The 25182-nt window shown below is 42.1% G+C and overlaps 1 protein-coding gene across 5 annotated transcripts in view; it reads right to left on the bottom strand.

Moving 5' to 3' along the window:
• RGS22 (regulator of G protein signaling 22) overlaps positions 1-13745 on the bottom strand; it is a 136844-nt gene extending 123099 nt beyond the window's left edge. For all 5 annotated transcript variants that reach the window (XM_040260987.1, XM_040260990.1, XM_040260989.1 and 2 more), the window contains exons 1-2: positions 13707-13745; positions 13180-13208 (exon numbers count right to left, since the gene is read on the bottom strand). In XM_040260987.1, coding sequence (XP_040116921.1) covers positions 13180-13208; positions 13707-13731 — 54 coding nt within the window. In that variant the 5' untranslated portion in view covers positions 13732-13745. The remainder of the gene's footprint in view (positions 1-13179; positions 13209-13706) is intronic.
• Between the last annotated feature and the right edge of the window lie 11437 nt (positions 13746-25182).

The raw sequence follows: 25182 nt of genomic DNA, 5'->3' as shown, positions 1-25182 counted from the left end.
CAGATTTCCACAGTCCAGTCACTTGGCTGTAGTAAAATGAACTAAGTCTCCATTATCCAGGTTTAACATCTTCCAAATAACCAATAGACCCTATGGTTAGTGGTACAATCAAGAAGAAAACTGAGTTACAATCAATTCCTCCATTACATCACTCCATGAACCTGACTACAAAGTTTGCAGCACAGATTCTCTGCTGAGTGATGCAATGGAAGGCAGGAACACTTTTCAGAGTTGAATGCACCCTTGAAGCCTGTTTCTTCATGTATTACAGGTGTGCCATCTGTGAAAGTGAAGTCAGCTTTTCCATTTTTAGTCCAAATTGCTCAAAACTTCTTCCTGAAAGAGGGTTACACAAAATAAGTTTATATGTATATGCTAATAGGTAAAATTTTTTTATTGATTAAAAAATCATTTTGCTGGACCGTCAAATGACATAAACTACAACTTCTTCACAACTCTAGAAGATGCAAGATATACAAAGAAGGGCTTCTAATGAAGGGAAAACTAGATGAATACAGACCAAAAAATGTAGTCCAAAAAACACTATAGTGCCTTCCAAAGCAAATTACCCCATAAAATGTTCCCTCCAAAAGGAGGGAAAGATGTTATTTGGTAGGGGGAATCAGAAAAGACTCAAGAGGGGAAAATGGCATTTGAATTATATTTCAAATAACTTCAACGTCTATATCTAGAAAGATACACAAGAGAGGCAATAATGCAGAGAAAAGACAGACATGCATGAGGAAAGACATGGTAGAAAGCAAAACACTGTAAAGGCCATCAGTTAGCTAATGGCACAAACAGAAAAATAACCCAAGCTTCCAACCTCCCTTTAAGCCATCCACATACTAGCCAAAACCATTCATCTAATTTCTAAGGTAGAATCCTAAACTGACACAGTTTAGACTGGGAATGCTATCAGCCATCAGGAGATAGGCATAAACCATATTTCCAGAATTATACTTATCAGGAGGGACCTATTTTGCTTCTTCTTCCTAAAATACGTATAGATTCTTCCTCTCCTCCTTTCTAAACAAGCCAATCACGAGACTAGAGCCTGCAACCCAGCATGGCCATGACACGCCACGGTGTACAGACAATGGCATTCGTGGTCAAGTGAGGGTAGGCCTCTTCAGATCGCAGGACAACCAGGAACAGTCAGGGATGGCTGGTGCTCCCAGGATGGAGACCTCTGGCTATGAGCAATCTTGTTTGGGACTCCTCATCCAACTCGCTTCCCTGGAGACAGTGATTTACGAGCCATATCCCACACCCAGACACTGAGCATAGCCAAAGAGTTGCTCAAGCTGGTGGACATGGATTTATTAGCCAGCTGTAGCACACACCACTGTTCTATGAAGCTGCTGGAGGAGTTTCTGTTTGAGATGTCCAAAAAGACAGTTCACAGCCAAAGGTGCTGACAGCTTGGAGGAAAGAGGGAGAGGAGATCTTTGGAAGGAAAATGGCCCCAAGTCTTTGCCTTCACATACAACAGATATTTCTGTCTGCTGGCAACTGATGTATCCTTGTAGTAGTATACAAGGCAATCACTTGAAAAATATATGCATATTCTGCTGTAGAGTTTCATCATTATTTTGAAGTAATTGAAACATTTTATTGACTTCTAAATTTGTTTATCCTAAGAATTTTTAACATTATATTTGTAATGAAAAGAGGGGATACTATTAAGTTTAAATTTCATTTTCAACTTCTGCAGTTTTGAATGGCTGTTTAAAAAGTCTAAAAAAATTTAATACCTATTGGGAGATACAGTTTCTCACCAATTGAAACTGTATAAGAATAGTAAAAGATAGAACATTAAGTCTTGATTAGAAATTACATATAGTTACTTCAAGCATAAGACCTAATATTAAAAAGTTATGTACATTCAAAAGGGAAATTAACAATTCCATTTACAATAGTAGGGAAATAATGACAACCAAGAAGGCAAAGACTTGTACATTGAACCAAAAAACTGCTGAAAGAAATTAGAGAAGATATAAATAAAAGGAAATACATGACATCTTCAAGGATTGAAAGACCATATTGCTAAGATGACAATATTACCGAAAGCAATCTACAAATTTTAATACATTCTCCATCAAAATCCCAATGCCTTTTTTTTTTTTCAGAAATGAAAAACTCATCCTAAAATTCACAAGGAATTTCAAGGGACCCGGAATAGCCAAAATAATATTGAAAAAGAACAAAAACTGAAGGATCCATATATCCTAATTTCAAAACTTATGACAAAATTACAGTAATGAAAACAAAGTGGTACTGGCATAAAGACAGACATACAGACCATTGGAATAGAATAGAGTCCAGAAATAAATCCTCTCTTAAATGGTCAAATAATTTTCAACAAGGGTGCCAAGACAATTCAGCAGAGAAAGGACATTATTTTCAACACATGGTGCTAGGAAAACTGGATATCCACATGCCAAAACATGAAGTTGGATCTTCTCTTTATAACATATACAAAAATTAACTCAAAATGGATCAAAGACCTAAAACATAAACACTGAAACTATAAAATACTTAGAGAAGACATAAGGATAAATCTTCATGACTTTGGATTTGGCAATAGATTCTTAAATAGGACATCTAAAGCATAAGCCAAAAAGAAAAAAAATAAATGATTTTTCATGAAAATTAAAAACTTGTGAATCAAAGGACCCTACTAGGAAAGTGAAAGATAACCTACAGAATGTGAGAAAATATTTGCAAAGCATATATCTGATAAGCATTTAACATTCAAATATATATATAAAGAATTCTAAAAACTCAGAAAGAAAAATATAAACAACCTCAAGTTTTTTAAACAGGTGAAAAACTTTAACATTTCTCCAGAGAAGATATACAAATGGTCAATAAGCACATGAAAAGATACTCAACATCAGCAGCAACAAGATATCACTTCATATCTACTAGGATGGCTACAATTTTAAAAAAAAAATGAAAGATAACAAGTGCTGGTGAGAATGCAGAGAAATTGGAATCCTTGTACATTGCTGGTAGGAATGTGAAATGGTACAGCCACCATCCCTCAAAAAGTTAAATATATATAATTACCATTATAATCCAGCAATACATTTCTGGGTATATACCCAAAAGAACAGAAAGCAGGATTCAAACAGGTATTTGTTGTACACCTGTGTGCATAGCACCATTATTCACAACTGCCAAAAGATGGAGACAACTCAAATGCCTATTAAGTATACGAAAGGATAAACAAAATACGGTATGTACATATAATGGAATATTATTCAGCCTTGAAAAGGAATGAAATTCTGATACATGAAACAACATGAATGATCCCTGAAAATGTCATGCTAAATGAAATAAGCCAAACACAAAAGGACAAATATTGCATTATTCCACTTATATGAGTTACTTAGAATAGTCAAGGGCTTCCCAGGTGGCCCTAGCGGTAAAGAATCTGCCTGTTGATGTGGGAGGACATGAGACGTGGGTTCAATCCCTGGATGGGGAAGATCCCCTAGAAGTGGGCCTGGCAACTCACTCCAGGACTGAAGCCTGGAGAATCCCATGGACAGAGGAGCCTGGTGGGCTACAGCCCATAGTGCCACAGTCAGACAGGGCTGAAGCAACTTAGCCTGCACACACAGAATCGTCAAGTCCATAAAGACAGAAAGTAGAACAACGGTAACTGAAGGCTGGAAGAGGAGTAACAGGAAGTCACTATTTAATGGGTTCAGTTCAGTTCAGTCGCTGAGTCATGTCCAACTCTTTGTGACCCCATGAACTGAAGCACGCCAGGCTTCCCTGTCCATCACCAGTTCCGGGAGCCTGTTCAAACTCATGTTCAGTGAGTCGGTGATGCCATCCAACCATCTCATCCTCTGTCATCCCCTTCTCCTCCTGCCTTCAATCTTTCCCAGCATCAGGGTCTTTCCAAATGAGTCACTTCTTCACATCAGGTGGCCAAAGTACTGGAGTGTCAGCTTCAGCATCAGTAATTCCAATGAATATTCAGGACTGATTTCCTTTAGGATGGACTGGTTTCATCTCATTGCTGTCCAAGGGACTCTCAAAAGTCTTCTCTAACACCACAGTTCACAAGCATCAATTTTTCAGTGCTCAGCTTTCTTTACAGTCCAATTCTCAAATCCATACATGACTGCTCGAAAAAAACAAAGCTTTGACTAGATGGACCTTTGTTGGCAAAGTAATGTCTCTGCTTTTTAATACGCTGTCTAGATTGGTCACAGCTTTCTTCCAAGGAGCAAACGTCTTTTTATTTCATGGCTGCACTCACCATCTGCAGTGATTTCGGAGCCCAAAAATATAAAGTCTCTCACAGTTTCCATTGTTTCCTTGTCTATTTGCCATAAAGTGATGGGACCAAATGCCATGATCTTAGTTTTCTGAATGTTGAGTTTTAAGCCAATTATTTCACTCTCCTCTTTCACTTTCATCAAGAGGATCTTTAGCTCTTCTTTGCCTTCTGCCATAAGGATGGTGTCATCTGCATATCTAATGTTATTGATTTTCCCCCCAGCAATCTTGATTCCATCTCTTGCTTCATCCAGCCCAGCATTTCACATATAAGTTAAATATGTAGATGTACTCTACATATAAGTTAAATAAGAAGGGTGACAATATACAGCCTGGATGCACTCCTTTCCCACTTTGGAACCAGTCTGTTGTTCCATGTCCTGTCCTAACTGTTGCTTCTTGACCTGCATACAGATCTCTCAGGAGACAGGTCAGGTGGTCTGGTATTCCCATCTCTAAGAATTTTCCACAGTTTGTTGTGATCCACACAGTCAAAGGCTTTGGCATACTCAATAAAGCAGAAGTAGATATTTTTCTGGAACTCTCTTGCTTTTTCAATGATCCAATAGATATTGGCAATTCAATCTCTGGTTCCCCTGCCTTTTCAATTTGGGATGATGAAAAAGTTCTGGAGATGGATAGTGGTGACGGATGCACAAGGTGAATGTGCTTAATGCCACTGAAATCATACACTTAAAAATGGTTAAAATGGTAAGTTTATGTACATTTTCCACAATAAAAAAAGTTAGAAAGTGAAAGTGTTAGTTGCTCAGTTGTTTCCAACTCTTTGTGACGCCATGGACTGTAGCCCGCCAGGCTCCTCCATCCATGGAATTTTCTAAGCAATAATACCAGAGTGGGTAGCCACTCCTTTCCCCAGGAGATCTTCCCAGCCCAAGGACTGAACCTGGATCTCCTGCATTGGCAGGAAGATTCATCACCATCTGAACCACCGGAGAAGCCAAAGGTAAATGTATGCCAGAATCATGCAGCAACACGGAGAATCTCAGAATCACCATGCTGAGCAAACACAGCTTTACACAAGAGAAAACCAACTGTATGATTCCATTTATATGAATTTAAATCTATAATCTATGTTACTGATCCATAGTGGAAACCAGGACAGTAGTCTTTGGGGAATGTAGGAAGAATCAACTGGAAAGAGACTTGAAAGGGCTTTTTAAGATTATGGAAATGTTCTATATTTGATTGAGGTTTAGATTACACAAGTGTATACACTTGTTAAAATTTTTCAAATGGGACTCAAGTTTTCCATTTCACTGTGCATAAATTTTACATACAAAAGAACCATAAACTAATATTGAACACTAATTTTAGGGGTGATATGTATCTCATCAATGTCTACAGCTTATACTCTGAAATGTATAAAAATAGATTGACGGATGAATGGTGAGATGGACAGAACAAGAAACATGAAAAAGCAAATGGAGCAAAATACTAATGACTGTGAAATCTTGCTGATGGGTATATAGGTGTTTACCACACAGTTTTTTTCCCCCTCTCTTGGCCACACAGCATGTGGAATCTCAGCTCCCCGACCAGGGATAGAATTCACATCCCTTGCCATCAGAAACATGGAGTCTTAACTACTGGATTGCCAGGGAAGTCCCACCACATAGTTCTTTTAACTTTCCTATGTGTTTAAATGTATGCATTAAAAAACGCTTTGATGAGGGGACTTATGTGTAAGGAAATGATATGTTTCTCTGCATCTGTGGAGCTTTCCTAGCCTCCTGCACACTGAAGGACAGATCACAAATCACCATCATCACATCTAGAATAAATCCCTGGTTGTCTGATGATCTTTTGACCACTATTCTGAGATCCCATTCACTACCAGTCAGACCCCTCCAGGACCTCTGCTTCACCCTCCTGCCCATAATGTGCTAAACCTCATCTTCCTACCTCTCCTTACCCCATTACAGTATGGATCAGTCTTCCTAGCAACACCACAATCAACACAAGAGTTCCACTTGTCTTCCAATCTCCCATCTTTTTCTAACACAAAAAAGGGTTTTGGATGAATGCAATTTGAATCCTGCCCAGCTGTCCAGCCTCATCTCATATTACCACGCTCTCGCCATTGCAATTTTTTTTTATAGTTCTGCACCTTTGTGCATCAGAGAAGGCAATGGCACCCCACTCCAGTACTCTTGCCTGGAAAATGGAGGAACCTGGTAGGCTGCAGTCCATGGGGTCTCAAAGAGTCGGACATGACTGAGTGACTTCACTTTCACTTTTCACTCTCATGCGTTGGAGAAGGAAATGGCAACCCACTCCAGTGTTCTTGCCTGGAGAATCCCAGGGACGGGGGAGCCTGGTGGGCTGCCATCTTTGGGGTCGCAGAGTCAGACATGACTGAAGCGACTTAGCAGCAGCCGCAGCAACACCTTCGTGCATGCTGATTATTCAACTGTGAAAATCTTTTCTCCTCTTATCTATCTACCCACTCCTTTTCTTCTCCAAAAGTTACAGCTAGGTTTCCCCTATCATTGCTTTCAATACTTCAGACTCTAATTTTCTGTTTAGTCTCACACTCTGGACTGTAAATTTCTGGAAGAAAAAGACTGCTTCTTATTCATTTAAAAAATTTGCAATGCTAAAAGAATCTGAAAAATAATACACACAAACACACACTCACACACCCATAAACATACATATACTGAGGCCCACGTGGCTCAGTGGTAAAGAATCCACCTGCCAATGCAGGAGAATGAATTTGATCTCTGGGTCAGGAAGATTTCCTAGAGGAGGAAATGACAACCCACTCCAGTACTCTTGCTTGAAAAACCCCATGGGCAGAGAAGCCAGGTGGGCTGCAGTCTATGAGGCTGCAAAGAGTCGGACACAACTGAGCAGCTGAGCATGGAGGCATACATATGTATAATCTGAGTCATTTTGCTGTACTCCTAAAGCTGACATAATATTTTGAATCAACCATACTTCAATTAAAAAATTTCCCAGTGCTTTATATAATAGATACTTACATTACTGTTAAGTAAATGTTGAATGATTATACCAAAGACATGAAACCTAAAGAGAAAAGACTAATAACCTAAGACTCTAATAAACAACACTAGGGAGAGCCCCTGGAGAAGGAAACAGCAACCCACTTCAGTATTCTTGCCTGGAAAATCCCATGGACAGAGGAGCCTGAAGGGCTACAGTCCATGGGACCATAAGAGTGAGACATGACTTAGTGACTAAACCACCACCTCCAATAAAATAAAAAGGAGAGATGTTGCCAAAAAAGGAAAACAAAAAAAGAGAACACAAGGGGAAACAAATGCCACAAAGTGGCTTGTTGAAAGTATATATTACACAGATCAAAGGCATTCCAGGAACTTAAGAGCTGAAAGTCCATTTATCAGATCCTCACTGGACTGCAAAACTACATATGGTATTATTAATATAGTATATGAAGCAGGAAGCAAGTCAGAGTGGCTCATGCAATGAAGAGCAAAAGTATGAATCTCCTTTTATTATGGAGTTATCATCACATATTACAATCAGCATCTACTGAGCAGTACTTTTCCATTTGGTTTCTATTCTCACTCTCTTTCCTGGAGGAAACTCTGAAAGTTTTGGGGAATATACAGGAAGCTGTCAACTCCCTTTTTATCCAATCACACAGTGCTTCACGCTGGGCTGGACGAAGCACAAGCTGGAATCAAGATTACTGGGAGAAAAATCAATAATCTCAGATATGCAGATGACCCCATGCTTATGGCAGAAAGCGAAGAGGAACTAAAGAGCCTCTTGATGAAAGTAAAGAGGAGAGTGAAATAATTGGCTTAAAACTCAAAATTCAGAAAACTAAGATCATGCATTCGGTCCCATTGCTTCATGGCAAATAGATGGGGAAACAATGGAAACAGTGATAAACTTTATTTTGGGGGGGGGCTCCAAAATCACTGCAGATGGTGACGGTGGCCATGAAATTGAAAGATGCTTGCTCCTTGGAAGAAAAGCTATGACCAACCTAGACAGCATATTAAAAAGCAGAGATATTACTTTACCAACAAAGGTCCATCTAGTCAAAGCTTTGGTTTTTCCAGTAGTCATGTATGGATGTGAGAGTTGGACTATAAAGAAAGCTGAGTGCCAAAGAATTGATGATTTGAAGTGTGGTGTTGGAGAAGACTCTTGAGAGTCCCTTGGACAACAATGAGATGAAACCAGTCCATCCTAAAGGAAATCAGTCCTGAATATTCATTGGAATGACTGATGCTAAAGCTGAAACTCCAATACTTTGGCCACCTGATGCAAAGAGGCAACTCATTGGAAAAGACCCTGATGCTGGAAAAGATTAAAGGCGGGAGGAGAAAGGGATGACAGAGAATGAGATGGTTGGGTGGCATCATCCACTTGATCGACAGGAGGTTGAGCAAGCTCCAGGAGTTGGTTGAGCAAGCTCCAGGAGTTGGTGATGGACAGGGAGGCCTGGCGTGCTGCAGTCCATGGGGTCACAGAGTTGGACATGACTGAGCGACTGAACTCAACTGTCTAAAAAGCCAAGTAGGACTTTTTCAGTGAATTCACTGGCTTGGGTTCAGTCGATTCATTTGGCCAAACACCCTATGGCTTTCCTCATGTACTAAAGTCCTGGATACAACATGTTATCCTAATGTAAAAAACTGTATTTTACACTCTTTATCATCTTTCCTCCCATGCTACACGTTATGACTGAGTGGCTAAGTACAGTATACACCTTACCTGTGATTAAAAGTTTCTCTTAATCTTAATGCACTTTTTGTTCAAAATGCACACAAACATAAACTGCTTATCCTTGTATTGTTTCATATTAAAGGTCACCTCTCCAAATAGAAGGTATACAATTTTGGGGAACAGTGATGGACAGTGTGTGTCCCCAGTAGTGCCTAATACAATGATAAGTGCAATCAGTTGCTTAACAATATACTTGTTAACTAATGTATTGATGGAACTTCTAAAGCAGTTTCTGCGGTTTCAAAAACCAATAGAGAATTTGGTTACAACCAGAGAACTGGACTCCGCAGAGATGGAAGAATTCCAAACAGCCTAACACTCTCCAAAGGACCTCCAGGACCGTCTGGGTTTCCAAATGACTTGTTGGAGACACTTCTGGTACCTCGCTTGGCACCCTCCATCCACCTGCTCCTGTCCTCCACCACCTCCACAGACTGCCAACCAGCGTGCCACCCAAGTGTGCTCTCACAGTTCCCCCAACCCTACTGATGTGCAATCAACTTTATTCACAATCTGAAAAGGTAAACACCATGTGGTCATTAATGTTCATATAATTAGACACTCTTGCTCACAAGGACTGGAGCATATGTGTCTTTTTTGCATATTACATGAAAATAATGAGAATATCCTTAGGCTTGGGAAATGCTCTGTGTTTATAATAAACTCATTCACTCTATACAAATAACAGAAAATGAATCTGAACAGCCTAAAGATTAGCTGAAAGTCAATACTACTTTTAACAACTAAAATATAAAAAGTATCACATGAAACTACAGTGTCTCTTAATTTTATTCACTATATAGAATATGCAGGTGTACTGAATCACAATATGAGCTCTATAGAAGCTCACAAATTTGTTAAGAAATTGTAAAATTTACAAAGTTAAAATACATGCAAACCAATGTCTGACAAGAAAAAAATTGTTCTAAATGTTATTCTCTCCACTGAAGACAGAGGCCTCATGTAAAGGTTAAAATATTTTGCAGACATACTTAACAGCATCATTGACTGAGAAAACGCAGTAAGAAGAAAGTTCCTGCAAATATGGACGCTCTTTATTTTAGTATAGGACTCTGCTGCCAATAATGGAAAAGCAAAATAATACTATTTAAATAACACAGAGGTTTATGTCTCTTGTGTAATTATAAGCAGTGCAGAACTGGCATAGTGGCGTCCCAACCTATCAGGAGCCCAGGTCTCTTGGGTCCTGTGGCTTTGCCATTCTCAACATGCCACTTCTGCCTCATGATCCAAGATGATTGCTTCAGCTCCAGGATCACACCCTCCTTCCAGCCAGCAAGAAAGACGACAAAGGGCATATTCTCTCCCTTTACATTTATCTGAGTGTCAGAGTCAGAATGACCCAGGTTCTAGCTGTGGTCTGACCGGTTTAACCAGCTGTGTGACCCAGGGGTTGGTTATTCCATCTCTGTAAACATCAGCTTTCCAGAAGCAGGACACAGTGCTTCTGCTTAAACTTCATTAATCAAAACTTGGTTATAAAACTTGGTTCTGGCAAGGGAAGCCAGAAAACATTGTTAATTATTTTGGAGAGTAAAATGTCTTGTAGGTACCGTGGAAAATGGTGGAATGGGAAACCAGAGATCTCAGTCACACAATTCCTTTCTAAAAATATTAATGAGAAAAAACACTCTTACACTTTGGTGAAAGAGAGAGAAATATTATGTGCAAGACATACGGATTCTTTCATCTATAGATAATGCTTGGTGAGCTGATGAATTTGAGGATTTGGTTACAAACTGGTCATGACTGAAAGCTGCACAGGGCTCAGAGGCAATCTGGATGATTTTAGGCTGGCAAGGTTTCATGGAGATGAGCTGGACCTGGAAGAATGCCCAAGATTGTGAAATGGATGGGGGAGAACAACTGAGACAAAACTCAACAGTAAAGCCAAGGAGGCAAGCAGCGCAGTTTGGCTGGAGCAGAGGGTGTGTGGAAGCACTTTATAAACCAAAGACACTTTGAACACTGTCTTCATCACACAGATAATATTGGGAGATAAGGTTAAAGAAGGTTGAAAAGTTGCAGAAAAGATTCTGCATGCTAAAGGGAGGCTTCTGACATTCCAGCTCTGCCAGTTACTAGAAGTGTGGTCCCAAGCCAAGTCAGTGAGCCTCTGTGAACACCGACATCCTCATCGGTGAGAGGTGAGTGTTAGTCACTACCTAACAGGGTTGTTCTAAGGTTTAAATAGCACCATGCAGTCAGCATTCAACAAACAGGAGGTTTAAAAAAAGCTCTGAGCAATTGAGTAACATGGCAGTTTCTTAGAGAGTTAATAGCAATTTGACAGCCAAGGTAGCGGAGATGGGAGAAGGAAAAATCCTAAAGCTAGAGCAAAGTCATAGCAAGCAATTCAGGTTGCACACAAGAGTTTGCTCTTTGTGCCTCAGGCAGAGAAAAACTGCAGTTGGCAGAGGGAACACTGGAGGCAGTGATATGAGCTAGGAATACTGCCAAAGTCTGTGCTCAGGGATGAGGGCCTGAATAAGACAGTAGCTGTGAGGATGGAGAAAAAGATTCGGCTATGGAAGGAACTTGGGAAATGACTACAGCTGGGAGGTGAAGAAAAGGGAAGAAAGGTTCTGACTTGAGTGTTTGAATGGCCAGTGGCACCATTAACTGAAATAAGAAAAAGAGGGAAAAAGACAGAATAGGTGGTGATTAGTTCACTTCACACTACTGAACTGATGCAGGGACATCTAGGTGATGAAGTCACCCAGTCACCCAGCAGATACAGTTCTGACATCATAAGAGGAGTGCAGACTAGAGGTGTGTGGGTTTGGGAATCCTGTGAAACAAGGGTGGCGGAAGCCATAGGCCAAGAGGAGTTCTCCCAGAGAATCCTGAAGGTCTATACTTTGATGGGTAAGAAAAAAGAGAAGCCAGGAAGAGAGGACATGAGAGATGAGAGAACTGGGAGATGGTGGAATTTTAAAAAAAAAAAAATCAAGAGAAAGAGGAATGGCTAATAGAATTTTCAAAGTGGCCTCATTAAATTGCCATAAGCTGGGGAAAGATGTGGAGAGGTCAGCAGGCAATTCAAATGTTAAGGGTAACACCTGTGAGAGACCGTGCTGGAGTTGTACGGGAAAATATGCTTACCTCTTGCCTGCGTGAAGAACAGTTCAGGAAGCAGCTTAAAGAAATTTGCTACTACCCAGAGTGATGCCAAGGCAACAGGAAGATTGTTGGAGTTTCTGGCACACTATTTGTGCCTCTGTTTTGGTCTCCCTCAGTGATGGACCAAAGATATGGAAAGTGCTAGCAGAGGCAAGGTAGCAGAGAGCCTCTACTCTCAGCCCCTACTAGACTATGAACTTTTTGAGACTTATCCTTAGCATTTAGCACCACACTTGAATATAGAGGCACTCATGTTTGCTGAGTAAAAAGCCAAAAACAAATATTGACCAACAAGAGAAAAGAATTGACCAACAAGAGAAATAAGTGCTGTAGGACATAAGCAAATAATGTAGAGAAGTCGTTAGAACTCTTGGAATAAAGCTTCTGTACCAATGAGGCTTTGCTGCCTCCTATCTTAATGCATTCACTACCTGGGACAAGTTCCTTAACACAAAGAGGGAATCGCAGTAGAACCGACTACTCTAGAAACAGCACTCACATAAATGACAACAGATATAATGTACTTGGCCAAGACTCAACTCTCCAGAAGTCTGAGCTGAGACTATCTGGTACATTTTCAAAAGAATTATAACTGTAAATAGACCTTGTGTTAATCAATGCCACCTACTAAAGTTTACTGTAACCAGGAACTGCTCAGCCCAAACACAATAAAACCACGGAGATGAATCTACTCTCATGGAGTCATCAACAAACTTAGCAAAGTTGAATGAGGCCATTTATATAAAAGAACTTTTAACAATGAACAGCATCCACCATGAAAAATCAGTTGGCCCCGTCTTAAAATGTACCTGTTGAAAAATAAATTCTTGAATCCAGCACCACTGTCATGAAACCAAAGCTTCTATTATAACTATTTGGCAAAAAGAAAGGAAAAGAAACATCATTTCTAAAAAGTGATCTATGATTTGCTATTTTTAAAAAGCCAAGGGGGGAAAAAGAAGTAGCCCTCCAAATTCTACTTACAAATCCTTCTTCTGTAATAGTTGGTGGCTCTGAAACAAAATAAAATATTACATTATCTCACTCAAATCTGATTTCCTTTTAAGTAAATGAAATAATTTGAGGCTGTACTCAGCCCTGCATTATACGTGGACAAGCTCAGTAAAACGTTTGGCCCTCTGTTCGCTCTCTGCACACGGATTGAATTTGAAGTTGGAATTCAAGGTGGAAGTGGGGAGAAAAGGCCTCTGGAATCCAGCTTGGTCACTAATCGACTGCGACCCCCAGAGTCAACCTTAATAGATGGAGACCTCCATGACTGCCGCTGCAAAACGGAGAATTAAGCAAGATAAAATAAGACGGTGCCAACGAGGCACTGGAAAAGGGGGGTGGCGGGTTAAATTTCTTACAAAATGCGGTGAGAGGGCTCTGGGGTCTGTGCTACCAAGGTTAGGAAGAGGGGTCGCCCGGGGGGCAAATGGAAGTCCAGAGGCGGTGCGCGGTGGGGCCGCCCCACGCGCCCCGGCCCCGACCCCGGCCGCCCCACCTACCGACGCTGAGCCGCCTCTCGGGCATGCCGCCGCCCGCGCCCCGCGCCCCCGGCACCCGCGCGGGCCGTCGGGCCCCGGGAACGGACGCCGACGCGGAGCGGCGCGCGCGGCCCCGGGCGGCCTGGCCGCTGTGGCCCTAGCGCGGCTCGGGTTGCTATGGAGCTGAGACAATGCGGGCGCCGAGCAGCGGCCCGTCACGCGCCTTTCGGGGGGTGGGGGGTGGGGGGTGGTCCCCGGGCCGAGGAAGGGACGCGGGCCACCCGGGTCCGCCCTCCTCCGGGCCAGGGCCCTGCGCCGCCGCCAACGGCTTACGGGACGACGACGCGCGCCCCGACCCCGCCACCCCGGGGCCCTGGAGACGCGTCGCCCTGCGAACTCAAACCTGCCGGGGCCTCGTTACTATGGCGACCGCGGCTCAGGCTGGTTCTCCCCGCTCGGTCTACAGTAAGACAAGACCCGCTTCGAGCGGGTGCCGGACGTGGAGGCCATACGGGCCGGTCCTGAAAAGAGGAGGAAGACGAGCTTTCCTGGTACTAAAGGAGCTCTTGAGCGCGTTCACAGTTATATGAATGCCTGTGTAAAAAGTTAAGTGTTCCCGTACTTTCAGGAACCAGATCTTCCCCTAAGCTTTTGCTCCAATCGGTTAGGGCAGCCCAGTTCTCAAGATAGCTATTAAGATAGATTTTTACAATTACCAGAGGAGACATGAAAAGGGGACAGTAAACTGAGGGTGCCCAGAGTGTGTGTGCCTGGAAAAGTTGTGACAGAGGAGTTTAAGAGTGAAATTTGCAAAAAAGAAGAACAGTATTTATAATTAGGGGGAAATGAGTGTTTTTCTCAGTGTCGTGGCTCGAAGTTCCTTCCCAGACCTCTCCCCCTGGATACGCCCGAATCAAAATGTCCAAAAGGAAATTCACATTATCCCCCATTTCTTGTTTTCGAATTCCATCTTCCTCCATAAATTCTATATTCAGTAAGTGGTACCTTCATCCACTAAGTGACTCAAAGCCGGAAACACCACATTCACTCAGGCACTGGGTCCTGCCAAGGACACTTTAAAGTGTTTCAGGAATCTGGAATCTTTTCTGTCTTGTAACAACCAGAGTCCTAGCACAGCCTGCCATTCGGACTGTTGTGAAAACTTCCTAACTTGTTTCTCAGCCATTGCTTCCAGCGAATTTCCCCTTAAATCCATTCTCTGAGATGAAAGCAAAATTGCTGCTGCTGCTGCTAAGTCGCTTCAGTTGTGTCTGACTCTGTGAGACCCCATAGACGGCAGCCCACCAGGCAGAAAGCAAAATTATCCAAATGCAAATTTGACCTCCTTGAATCCACTGGCTCCATTTTTGCCTCCTAGGGCCTGGAAGTGTGTGAGTGCTTAAGCAAACAAGAGTGACAATGGGTGCTAGTCCTGCAAGAAACTGTAACACCTGCTTAGTTATATTTATTGCCTTTTCAATAGGACAGGGAAAGGACCAAAAAAAAAAAAAAGCAATAAATCACTAACTTGGCCAAACAAAATCAGCAGGCCTGATGAAGTCAAGGGAGTAAAGGAGAATGGAAAGGGGACATGTGAGGGGCAAATCACCAAGGGCTTTCTCAGCCCTCGTAAGAACTCTAGCGTTCATTCTGAGTGAAATTCCAACTGTAGGAGTTTTGAATAAAGAAGTACACAAGTTTACTTTTATTTGAAAATGATCATTCTGAGTGCCATGCAGAGAATGCCGATGGGCCAAGCAGTAGCAGGCAAGAGCAGGTGGCTCAGAGCAGGACCGCAGCAGTAACATGTTTGAGATGGACTCAGATTCGGTATATATTTTGACAGTAGGGCGAAGAGGATTCCCTGACAAAGTGGATGTGGGAATGAAAGTAGCTGAGAAAAACTTGAAGGTTTTTGCCATGAGCAGCCGAGAGGATGGAGCTGCTGTGTGTGGACCACAGGTGGGAGAGAGGTTAAGAGGCCTATTAACCATCCAAGCAAAGATTTGAGTTTGCAGTTGATATAGAAGCCTGGAATTTGGGAGATATAAGTTGGAAAGTTGATGTACAAACAGGCTTGTCAGGCATTTGCTTGCACTGATTGTTTTGTCACCAGGGAAGTCCTTCTGCTTTTATCAGGCTCAATTTTCTCATTCTTTAATATCTTCCTGTGAGTTCCTTTCATTGGCCTCTCCTCTCCTGTATATTTAGTACAAAGTCATGTCTTAAAGGGAGACTGGCTACTCTCAGCACCACTCACCAGGAAGTGAACTCCTGGGGATGAAGGTGATTCGTGTTCTTTTAACAATCTTCCCACCCCGCACCCACTACTGAGTGCCGCTGTGCTCGGTACATACTTGTTGAAATAGCTTCTCTTTATTGCAGTTACTCTTCACTGTGCCCTACTCATAGACAAGATTTGTTCATTCCTGTTTTAGACAGCTATACTGATGAGAAGCCAATAATTTGTTTTAATATTAAGTGTGACTAACACAGTGCACACACTGTGAGCCTTTAACAATAACCACAAGAGATTGATATTATCCTCAACAATTTAAGAAACTGGGACTTGGAGAGACATAAAATTTGCTCAAAGACAAACAAAGCTTGCAAGTGTTGAATCCACCAGCTGATCCAGGTCTGCCTAATTCAAAGCCTCTACCAGGTTTTGCAGCCTCACTAAAAATAATCTTGTCAGATTTTAAAAACAGCCTAAGAATCATAAAAACAGTAACTTGAACCCAAATACTTAGGTTGTAAGCTATTCTGTTTTGATGATGTTTTCTGAAACAATTTTGAGATGTAATTCACATATAATATTCACCTATTAAACTGTATGATTCAGTGGTTTTTAGGATATTCAGTTGTGCAACTGAAGAGGGAATTCATAGGGCCTGGACCCCATCTTAGGCCTGTTCATGTTGATCATGCTTGGCCACCTCTTCAATGGACTCTGAGCTCTGTGTTTAGTGCCTATGGAAATGACAACAGAAGGATAAGACCCCTCCGGACAGGCCATAAATTTTTCCGTACCTATCGGAGTGTAACCTCAGGCTTATTGATTATTGGCCAGTTGTTTAACTGTTTGAGCACATAACACATGAATGATGGGGTTATTGGGATTGCATTTACCCCCTTGTTTATGTAATTCTCAAGGAATTTGGAGTGGTGGGTTCAGACACATACACATGGGGTATAAAAGATTTTCACAAATGCCAGTCGGGGTCCTTGGCTAAGAGGAGACTCTGCCTTGGGCCCGCCGGTGTAATAAACTGCATTCCACTATCTGCATTGTCCTTCTGAGTTTGTTTCCCGGAACGTGTGGCTACAGCACAACCATCACCACAATCAATTTTAGAACATTTTCATCACCTCATATCCTTTACCTCATACCCCTATTATCCCATCCTCACCCAAACTCTATGTACCCACTACCTTCTGTCTCTATGTATTAATAGTTGTATATTCTGGACATTTTATATAAATGGAATCACAGAACACACCACATGCTGGTCTTTGTGACTGGTTTCTTTCACTTAGCATAATCATGTTTCTAAGATACATCTATGCTGTGGCATGAACTGGTTCTTCATTCCTTTCAGTTGCTGAATAATATTCAGTTGTATGGATGTACCACAATTTGTCCATTCCATCAGTTGATAGACATTTGGATTGTTTGTTTTTTTAGCTACTATAAATAATGCTGCTATGAGCATTTGTGTACAAGTTTTTGTGTGGACATATGTCTTCATTCCTCTTGGATATATACCTAGGAGTGGAATTGCTGGTAATGTGGTAATTCTGTTTGGCAACTCTAATTTTTAAGGAACAAGTCTTCCAAACTGACTGTACCATCTTATATTACCACCAGCAGTGGATGAGATTTCTGATTTACCACATCTTAGCACTAACATTGTTATCATCTGTCTTTTTGAGTCTAGCCATCCTACTGGGTGTGGAGAAGGCAATGGCACCCCACTCCAGTACTCTTGCCTGGAAAATCCCACGGACAGGGGAGCCTGGTGGGCTGCAGTCCATGGGGTCGCTAAGAGTCAGACATGACTGAGCAACTTTCACTTTTCACTTTCATGCATTGGAGAAGGAAATGGCAACCCACTCCAGTGTTCTTGCCTGGAGAATCCCAGGGACAGGGGCAGGGCTGCCGTCTATGGGGTCGCACAGAGTTGGACACGACTGAAGTGACAGCAGCAGCAGCATCCTACTGGGTGGGCTTCCCTGGTGGCTCAGTAGTAAAGAATCTGCCTGCCAATGCAGGAGACATAGGCTCGATCCCTGAATCAGGAAGATCTCCTGGAGAAGAAAATGGCAACCCCCTCCAGTATTCTCCCCTGGCAGGCTACAATCCATGGGGTCTCGGGAGAGTCGGACACAGTTTGGCAACTAAATAACAATCCTACCGGGTTTGAAGTGGTATCTCATTGTGGTTTTGATTTGTATTTCTCTGATTATTATATTTTACCCACTTTTAACACATTTTATTATGTTTCTGGCCCCCTAAACTAACTAGATTTTCCAAAAAGGGCTTTTTCTATGACTAGTCTAAATGATTGTTGAAAACCAAGGCAGTTCAAAATCACAAGTTTATAATTGTATCTACATAAATGGATTGTTTTTGTTTATTCTCTTCTGATTCTGAACATATTCTAAGAGAATTAGAAGGGTACATTTGAGATATTTACTAAAACAGACTCTGTAGTACACAGTACTCTTGCCTGGAAAATCCCATGGACGGAGGAGCCTGGTAGGCTGCAGTGGGGGTCGCTAGGAGTCGGACATGACTAAGCGACTTCACTTTCACTTTTCACTTTCACGCATTGGAGAAGGAAATGGCAACCCACTCCAGTGTTCTTGCCTGGAGAATCCCAGGGACGGGAGAGCCTGGTGGGCTGCCGTCTCTGGGGTTGCACGGAGTCGGACACGACTGAAGCGACTTAGCAGCAGCAGCAGCAGCAGTACACACCTAAAGGCAGTTTGGGGAAACCTCAGAAAGCATCTCAGACAGTCTCCCTGCAAAACAGCTAAAACTGTGATACAACTGTGGAACAGAGCAGACGTGATATCATGTTAAAGTGCTATAGACCAAAAAAAAAAAAAATGATGAGCTTTCCAAATATGAAGCCCAAATCAAATGTCATGAGGGCTGATCTGAACTGCAAGGATTCATTTGCTCAGAGTGAGAAACGACAGGGATTTACCCAGTGATTCTCACAAGTACTGCTGGAGAGCCTGGAGTGTATGTGTGTGTGTATACATCTCCTTGACAATCAGCAGCAGATGTTTCAGGCATCCTACCTGTTTGGTGCCTGTTTACATGTATTGATCCTACCTTGGGTTTGGTGTGGTAGGGTCAAACTTAAGCCTAGTTCCAGATCTTTCTAAATGTGAACAGGAATAGCATCAAAGAATGAAATTCATATTATTATTGTGATTTTAGTTTGATAGTAATGGAATATTTAATAGAGAGTCTGAATATACAAATGGACCGTGGCCAGATCATATATGACAACAGAACTCTTAAAACCTCTGAAGTAACCAGCCTGGGAAGCCAAGCCGCAACTTCTACAGCAGTAGGTCCCACGTGGTCAGGACTTCATGGCTAATGGCCAAGTTCTCTTATTTTTACCCCCACTTCCAACTCAGAACCAACCAGGGAAAACCAAATGTGCTTCCCTAACTAGTAACATAGTGTGCCTGGGGATCCCAGATAGCCCGCTTCCAGCTCCCCCTGCCAACAACCTCCAATCAGAGCGCACCTGAAGCCCTCCCCTTCTTTCCCTGCACTGCTTTCCCACTCTCCTGCCTGCCTTTGAGCCGCTGCCACATGCAAGTGATGGTGGCTGACTCCTTGGCTGTAACAGGCTCGGAATGAATAGCCTTTGTTTGTTCTCATTTGGGTTGTTTTCGTGTATTTCTGCAGAGCGAAACTATATCCTTAATTTTCACATGAATCATTTTTATTCCTAAATAAATGGATCAGAATGACAGGATAATGCAAGTAGAATTGTTTTTCCTAGGAGCTGGATGGCAGCTCAACACCCAATGATATGTGACACCAGCTCCAATCCCGGAAGTAACTGTGGTTGTGGCAGAGAGATCAGAAACACAGGTTATAAAATTTATGTAGTCTCTTTCCATTCTCTTTTTGATAACCACTGACTCTTTCCTTTTTGTGAAATTACATATCTTGCCTTTATTGGCTAACAACCCACTCCATACCACATTTAACTAGAAAACAGCACTCTTTTTTTCTATTTCCTCACTTAACAGTTCATAATTTTTTGAAGAAGGAACATATTTAGTTCAATACAGTCATTAGGCAATTTCTTAACTTATCCAAGATAACTACCATCCAGACCTGCTGGTTTAGATTTATTCTAATTGTCAATATATTCCATTACATGACTTTGTTTCTTTCACAAACTGATGAGATAATTCAATTTTTTAACCCTCTCTTAAAGTTTGAAAACTAATGTTGCTCTAGGATTTTGTAATTTTTACAGATAAAGAATACATTACTTTTACTTTTTCTCCTCCTTTTTTTTTCTCCCCTCCTCTACTTTTCTTTAAAAATGAATTTGTTTGAGCTCCAAGGGATTTTTTGACCTATGTGAGCCTCTCCTGTAGGCCCAGAACCTAGAACAAAGCCTGCCATGATACAGTAAATGCTCAATAAATATGTGTTAGATTAGCAAATTACATTTAATGAAGAAGTAATATTATTGGCAGTTATAAAAAAATGAGATACCACCAGATCTCATCAAAAGGTCAAAATCCAAACACAGACAACACCAAATGCTAGAGAGGACATGGAGCAACAGGAACTAACTGCAAAATTGCTGGTGAGGTAGCAAAATGATATAGCCACTTTGGGAGACTGTTTGGTGGTTTCTTATAAAACTAAACATACTCTTAACCATATGACCCAACAACTGTGCTCCCTGGTATTTACCCAAAAGAGGGGAAAACTTGTATCCACACAAAAACCTTCACATGGATGTTTATAGCAGCATTATTCATAACTGGAAAAACTTGGAACCAACTAAGATGCCCTTCAGTAGATAAACAGGTGAATTCTGATGCATCCAGACAGTGGAATATTATTGAGTGTTAAAAAGAAATGCAAATTGCAAAAAATTGCAAAGAGTCAGACACAACTGAGCGACAAACACTACTACTAAAAAGAAATGAGCTATCAAGCCACAAAGACATGTTACTAAGTAAAAACCCAATCTGAAAAAGGTTACAGACCGTATGACTGCAATCATAGGATGTTCTAGAAAAGTGAAAACTATGGAGATAGTAGAAAAATCGGTGGCTGCTAGAGATCAGTGGCGAGAGAGATGAACAGGCAGAGCACAGAGGACCTTTAGGGCAGTGACAATACTCTGTATGACATTATAATGGTGGATACAAGTCATTACACATTTGTCCAAATGCACAGACTATACAATACCAACAGAGTACCCTAAGATACACTATCGACTTTGGGTGATCATAAAGTGGGCTTCCCTGGTGGCTCAGAGGTTAAAGCGTCTGCCCGCAATGCGGGAGACCTGGGTTCAGTCCCTGGGTCGGGAAGATCCCCTGGAGAAGGAAATGGCAACCCACTCCAGTATTCTTGCCTGGAGAATCCCATGGACGGAGGAGCCTTGTGGGCTACAGTCCACAGGGTCTCGAAGAGTCAGACACGACTGAGCGACTTCACTTTCACTTTCAAAGTGTATATATAGGTTCATCAGTTAACAACAAATGAACCACTCTGATGGGAATGTGGATAAATGGGGTGGCTATGAAGGTGTAGGGACAGGGAGTCTATGGGAAATCTCTGTACTTCCTCTTAATTTTGCTGTAAACCTAAAACTGCTCTTAAAAAAAAGTCTTAAAAACAGTTGTAAAGAACTTTGGTCTAAATAAAAGATCTAATTTTTTTTAATGGAAATATAGTTAATTGACAATATCAATACAATACTCGGCTTCCTGGGTGACTCAGATGGTAAAGAATCCTCCTGCAATGCGAGAGACCTGGGTTCTATGCCTGGGTTGAGAAAATCCCCCGGAGGGCATGGCAACCCACTCCAGTATTCTTGCCTGGAGAATCCCCATGGACAGAGGAGCCTGGCGGGCTACAGCCCACGGGGTCACAAAGAGCTGGACACGACTGAGCAACTAAGCACAAGCACAGTTAATTTATACTATCATATTAGTTTCAGGTACACAGCAAAGTGATTCAGTCATATACATATATGTGTATGTGCACATTCAGTCGTGTCCGACTCTTTGCAACCCTTTGGACTGTAGCCCACCAGGCTCCTCTGTCCCTGGGATTTTCCAGGCAAGAAGACTGGATTTGGTTGCCGTTTCCTTCTCCAGGGGATCTTCCCAACTCAGGGATCTAACCTGTGTCTCCTTCATTGCAGGTGATTTCTTTACTTCTTGAGCATTGGGCCTCCCTATATGTACATGTATCTATTTTTAATTCTTTTCTATTATAGTGTATATTAAAATGTTATATATTATTATAAATAATATTATACCATATGTATTATATTAGAATAGTTCTTTGTGCTATCTAGTAAATCCTTATTGCTAATTTTATGTGTGGTAGTGTGCATTTGTTAATCCCATACTCCCAACTTATCCCTCCCCTGCCTTTCCTTTTTGATAACCATGAGTATGGTTTCTTTTTTTCCTAAAAATATTAATTTTTTTGGCTGCACTGGGTCTTAGTTGTGGCATGCAGGATCTTCAAACTTCATTGCAGCATGCAAACTCTTAGTTGCAGCATGTGGGATCTAGTACCGGGATCAGAGGTCGAACCTGACCCATCTGCATTGGGAGTATGGAGTCTTAGCCACTGGACCACCAGAGAAGAACCTCCTGAGTAAGTTTTCTTTGTCTGTGAGTCTAGTTCTGTTTTGTAAATAAGTTCATTTATATTCCACATATAAGTGATATCATATATTATCTTTCTCCAACTTCACTTAGTATGACAACCTCTAGGTACCTTCGTGTGTGTGTGTGCAGTCACTTAGGCATGTCCAACTCTTTGTGACCCCATGGACTGTAGCCTGCCAGGCTCCTCTGTCCATGGGATTTTCCAGGCAAGAATGCTGGAGTAGGTTGCCATTCCCTTCTCCAGGGGATCTTCCTGACCCCAGGATTGAACTTGCATCTCCTGTGGTCTCTGCATTGGCATGCAAACTCTTTACCACTATGCTACCTGGGAAGCCCCTAGGTCCATCCATGCTGCTGCAAATGGCTTTATTTCATTCTTTTTTATGGCTGCGTAATATTCCATTTGGAGAAGGAAATGGCAACCCACTCCAGTATTCTTGCCAAGAGAATCCCATGGACAAAGGAGTCTGGCGACTACAGTCCATAAGGTTGCAAGAGTTGGACATGACTTAGTGATTAAACCACCAATATTTCATTATATAGTGTATGTGTGTGTGCGTGTGTACATATATTACTTCGTACTGCTGACAAAGGTCCATCTAGTCAAATGGATGGTTTTTCCAATAGTTATGTATGGATGTGAGAGTTGGACCATAAAGAAAACTGAGCACTGAAGAATAGATGCTTTTGAACTGTGGTGATGGAGAAGGCTCTTGAGAGTCCCTTGGACTACAAGGAGATCCATCCAGTCCATCCTAAAGGAGATAAACCCTGAATATTCATTGGAAGGACTGATGCTGAAGCTGAAGCTCCAATACTTTGGCCACTTGATGAGAAGAGCTGACTCGTTAGAAAAGACCCTGATGCTGGGAAAGATTGAAGACAGGAAGAGAAGGGGACGACAGAGGATGAGATGCTTGGATGGCATCACTGACTCAATGACATGAGTTTGACCAAACTCTGGGAGATAGTGAAGGACAGGGAAGCCTGGCGTGCTGCAGTCCGTGGGGTCGCAAAGAGTGGAGACTGAGTGACAACAGCTATAAACGCGCACACACACCACACCTTTCCACATTCTTCTCTTGATGATGCCTTGGCTTCCATGATGATGTTTGCTTCCATGCCTTGGCTATTGTAAACAGTGCCACTATGAACACCGGGGTGCGTTATTTTCAAATTAGAGCTTCCATCTTTTTAGGATATGTACTCAAGAGTGGGATTACTGGAAGATCTTAATTTTTAATCTGCCAATCAGGTATAGGGCTTCCCTGGTGGCTCAGTGGTAAAGAATCTCCTTCCAATGCAGGAGACGTGGGTTCAATCCCTGGGTCAGGAAGACCCCTTGGAGAAGGAAATGGCAACCCACTCCAGTATTCTTGCCTAGGAAATTCCATGAACAGAGGAGCCTGGCGGGCTGCAGTCCGTGGGGTCGCAAAAGAGTTGATACAACTTGGCGACTAAACAACAAAACAATCAGTGATCAGGGAAAATAAAAAGTCTATTAGCTTGAATTTCATATCTCCTTACCTTAAGCCAAACCAACAGCAAGTGATTCTCTAATAATCAGGGAGCAGGAGAACCAAAGTTTTGCTGCCATGGGAGAGAGCTACTACTCAGGTTAGTATGAACAAGCAGAAAGCCTGCAGTCAAATAGCCACCGTTTTAGCCTCAGCCCTAAATTCACTAGTGGGGATGAACACAATTTTAAACTCCTCTAAGCCTTAGCTGAAAGGGGGTGGTGGGGAGGAAGTATAATGGTACCACTCTCATTGCTTTGCTCTTAATATAATGAGATAATGCCCATAAGATACATGGTTCACTTCCTGGCCAAATTAAAAATTAGCCACCAACAATAAAGATCTATAAATATTATAAATTGAGGTCACTGTCTCAGGAGTCCAAAGCCCATTTAGTCAACATTTACTGTGTCTCTGATTATACTAGTAGATACTAGAGCACTAGAGAGTGCTAAGAAAGAACAGCCCCTGCCCTTGGGATATTTACACTCCTCAGGAAACAATTCAAAAGCACTTACAAAGTAACTTGAAAATGAGTGCAGATTATCCTCTGTATCAGTACAAAAAGAGAGAGGCAGCAGTGGACATTTTCCTGGCAGCCAAGAATAAGGTAAAAGGAGGCCTCCCATGAGGGCAGCCTTGACAGCACCTTATTTTCAACAGTGACATGGAATGCCCTCTCTCTGCACCCCAGGGCAGCCCATGTATATACCTAACCCAGGGTGAGCATGGCAAAGGTGGAGGGAAGCCTTCTGGCAAACGGTGATCTTCTATTCAGTGCTTCGGTACTAGACTGAGTACTGGGGACTCAGACACAGGTCAGAGGACTTCACTGTCTATCGAGGAAAGCACAGACCTTCTGATGAATGCTGTGAGAACACATTGGTCTCCGGAGACTGACATAACCAGCCTGGGGGTCGGGGAAGGTGATCAGCTCTGGTGTCCACTGAGCAGAGGTTTAAAAAGCAAATAGGAGTGAGGCAGAGGGGAAGGGAGAAAACAACAATCAGAAGGAGAAAGCAATGCAGGCAAACTCTCAGTGACGGGAGGCTCGGAGCAAAGGG

The sequence above is a fragment of the Oryx dammah genome, unplaced genomic scaffold (assembly GCF_014754425.2).
Source record: "Oryx dammah isolate SB20612 unplaced genomic scaffold, SCBI_Odam_1.1 HiC_scaffold_19, whole genome shotgun sequence".
NCBI classification, from domain to species: domain Eukaryota; kingdom Metazoa; phylum Chordata; class Mammalia; order Artiodactyla; family Bovidae; genus Oryx; species Oryx dammah.
Note: the sequence above shows the minus strand (reverse complement) of the source record. Positions and strands in the feature narration are given on the sequence as shown.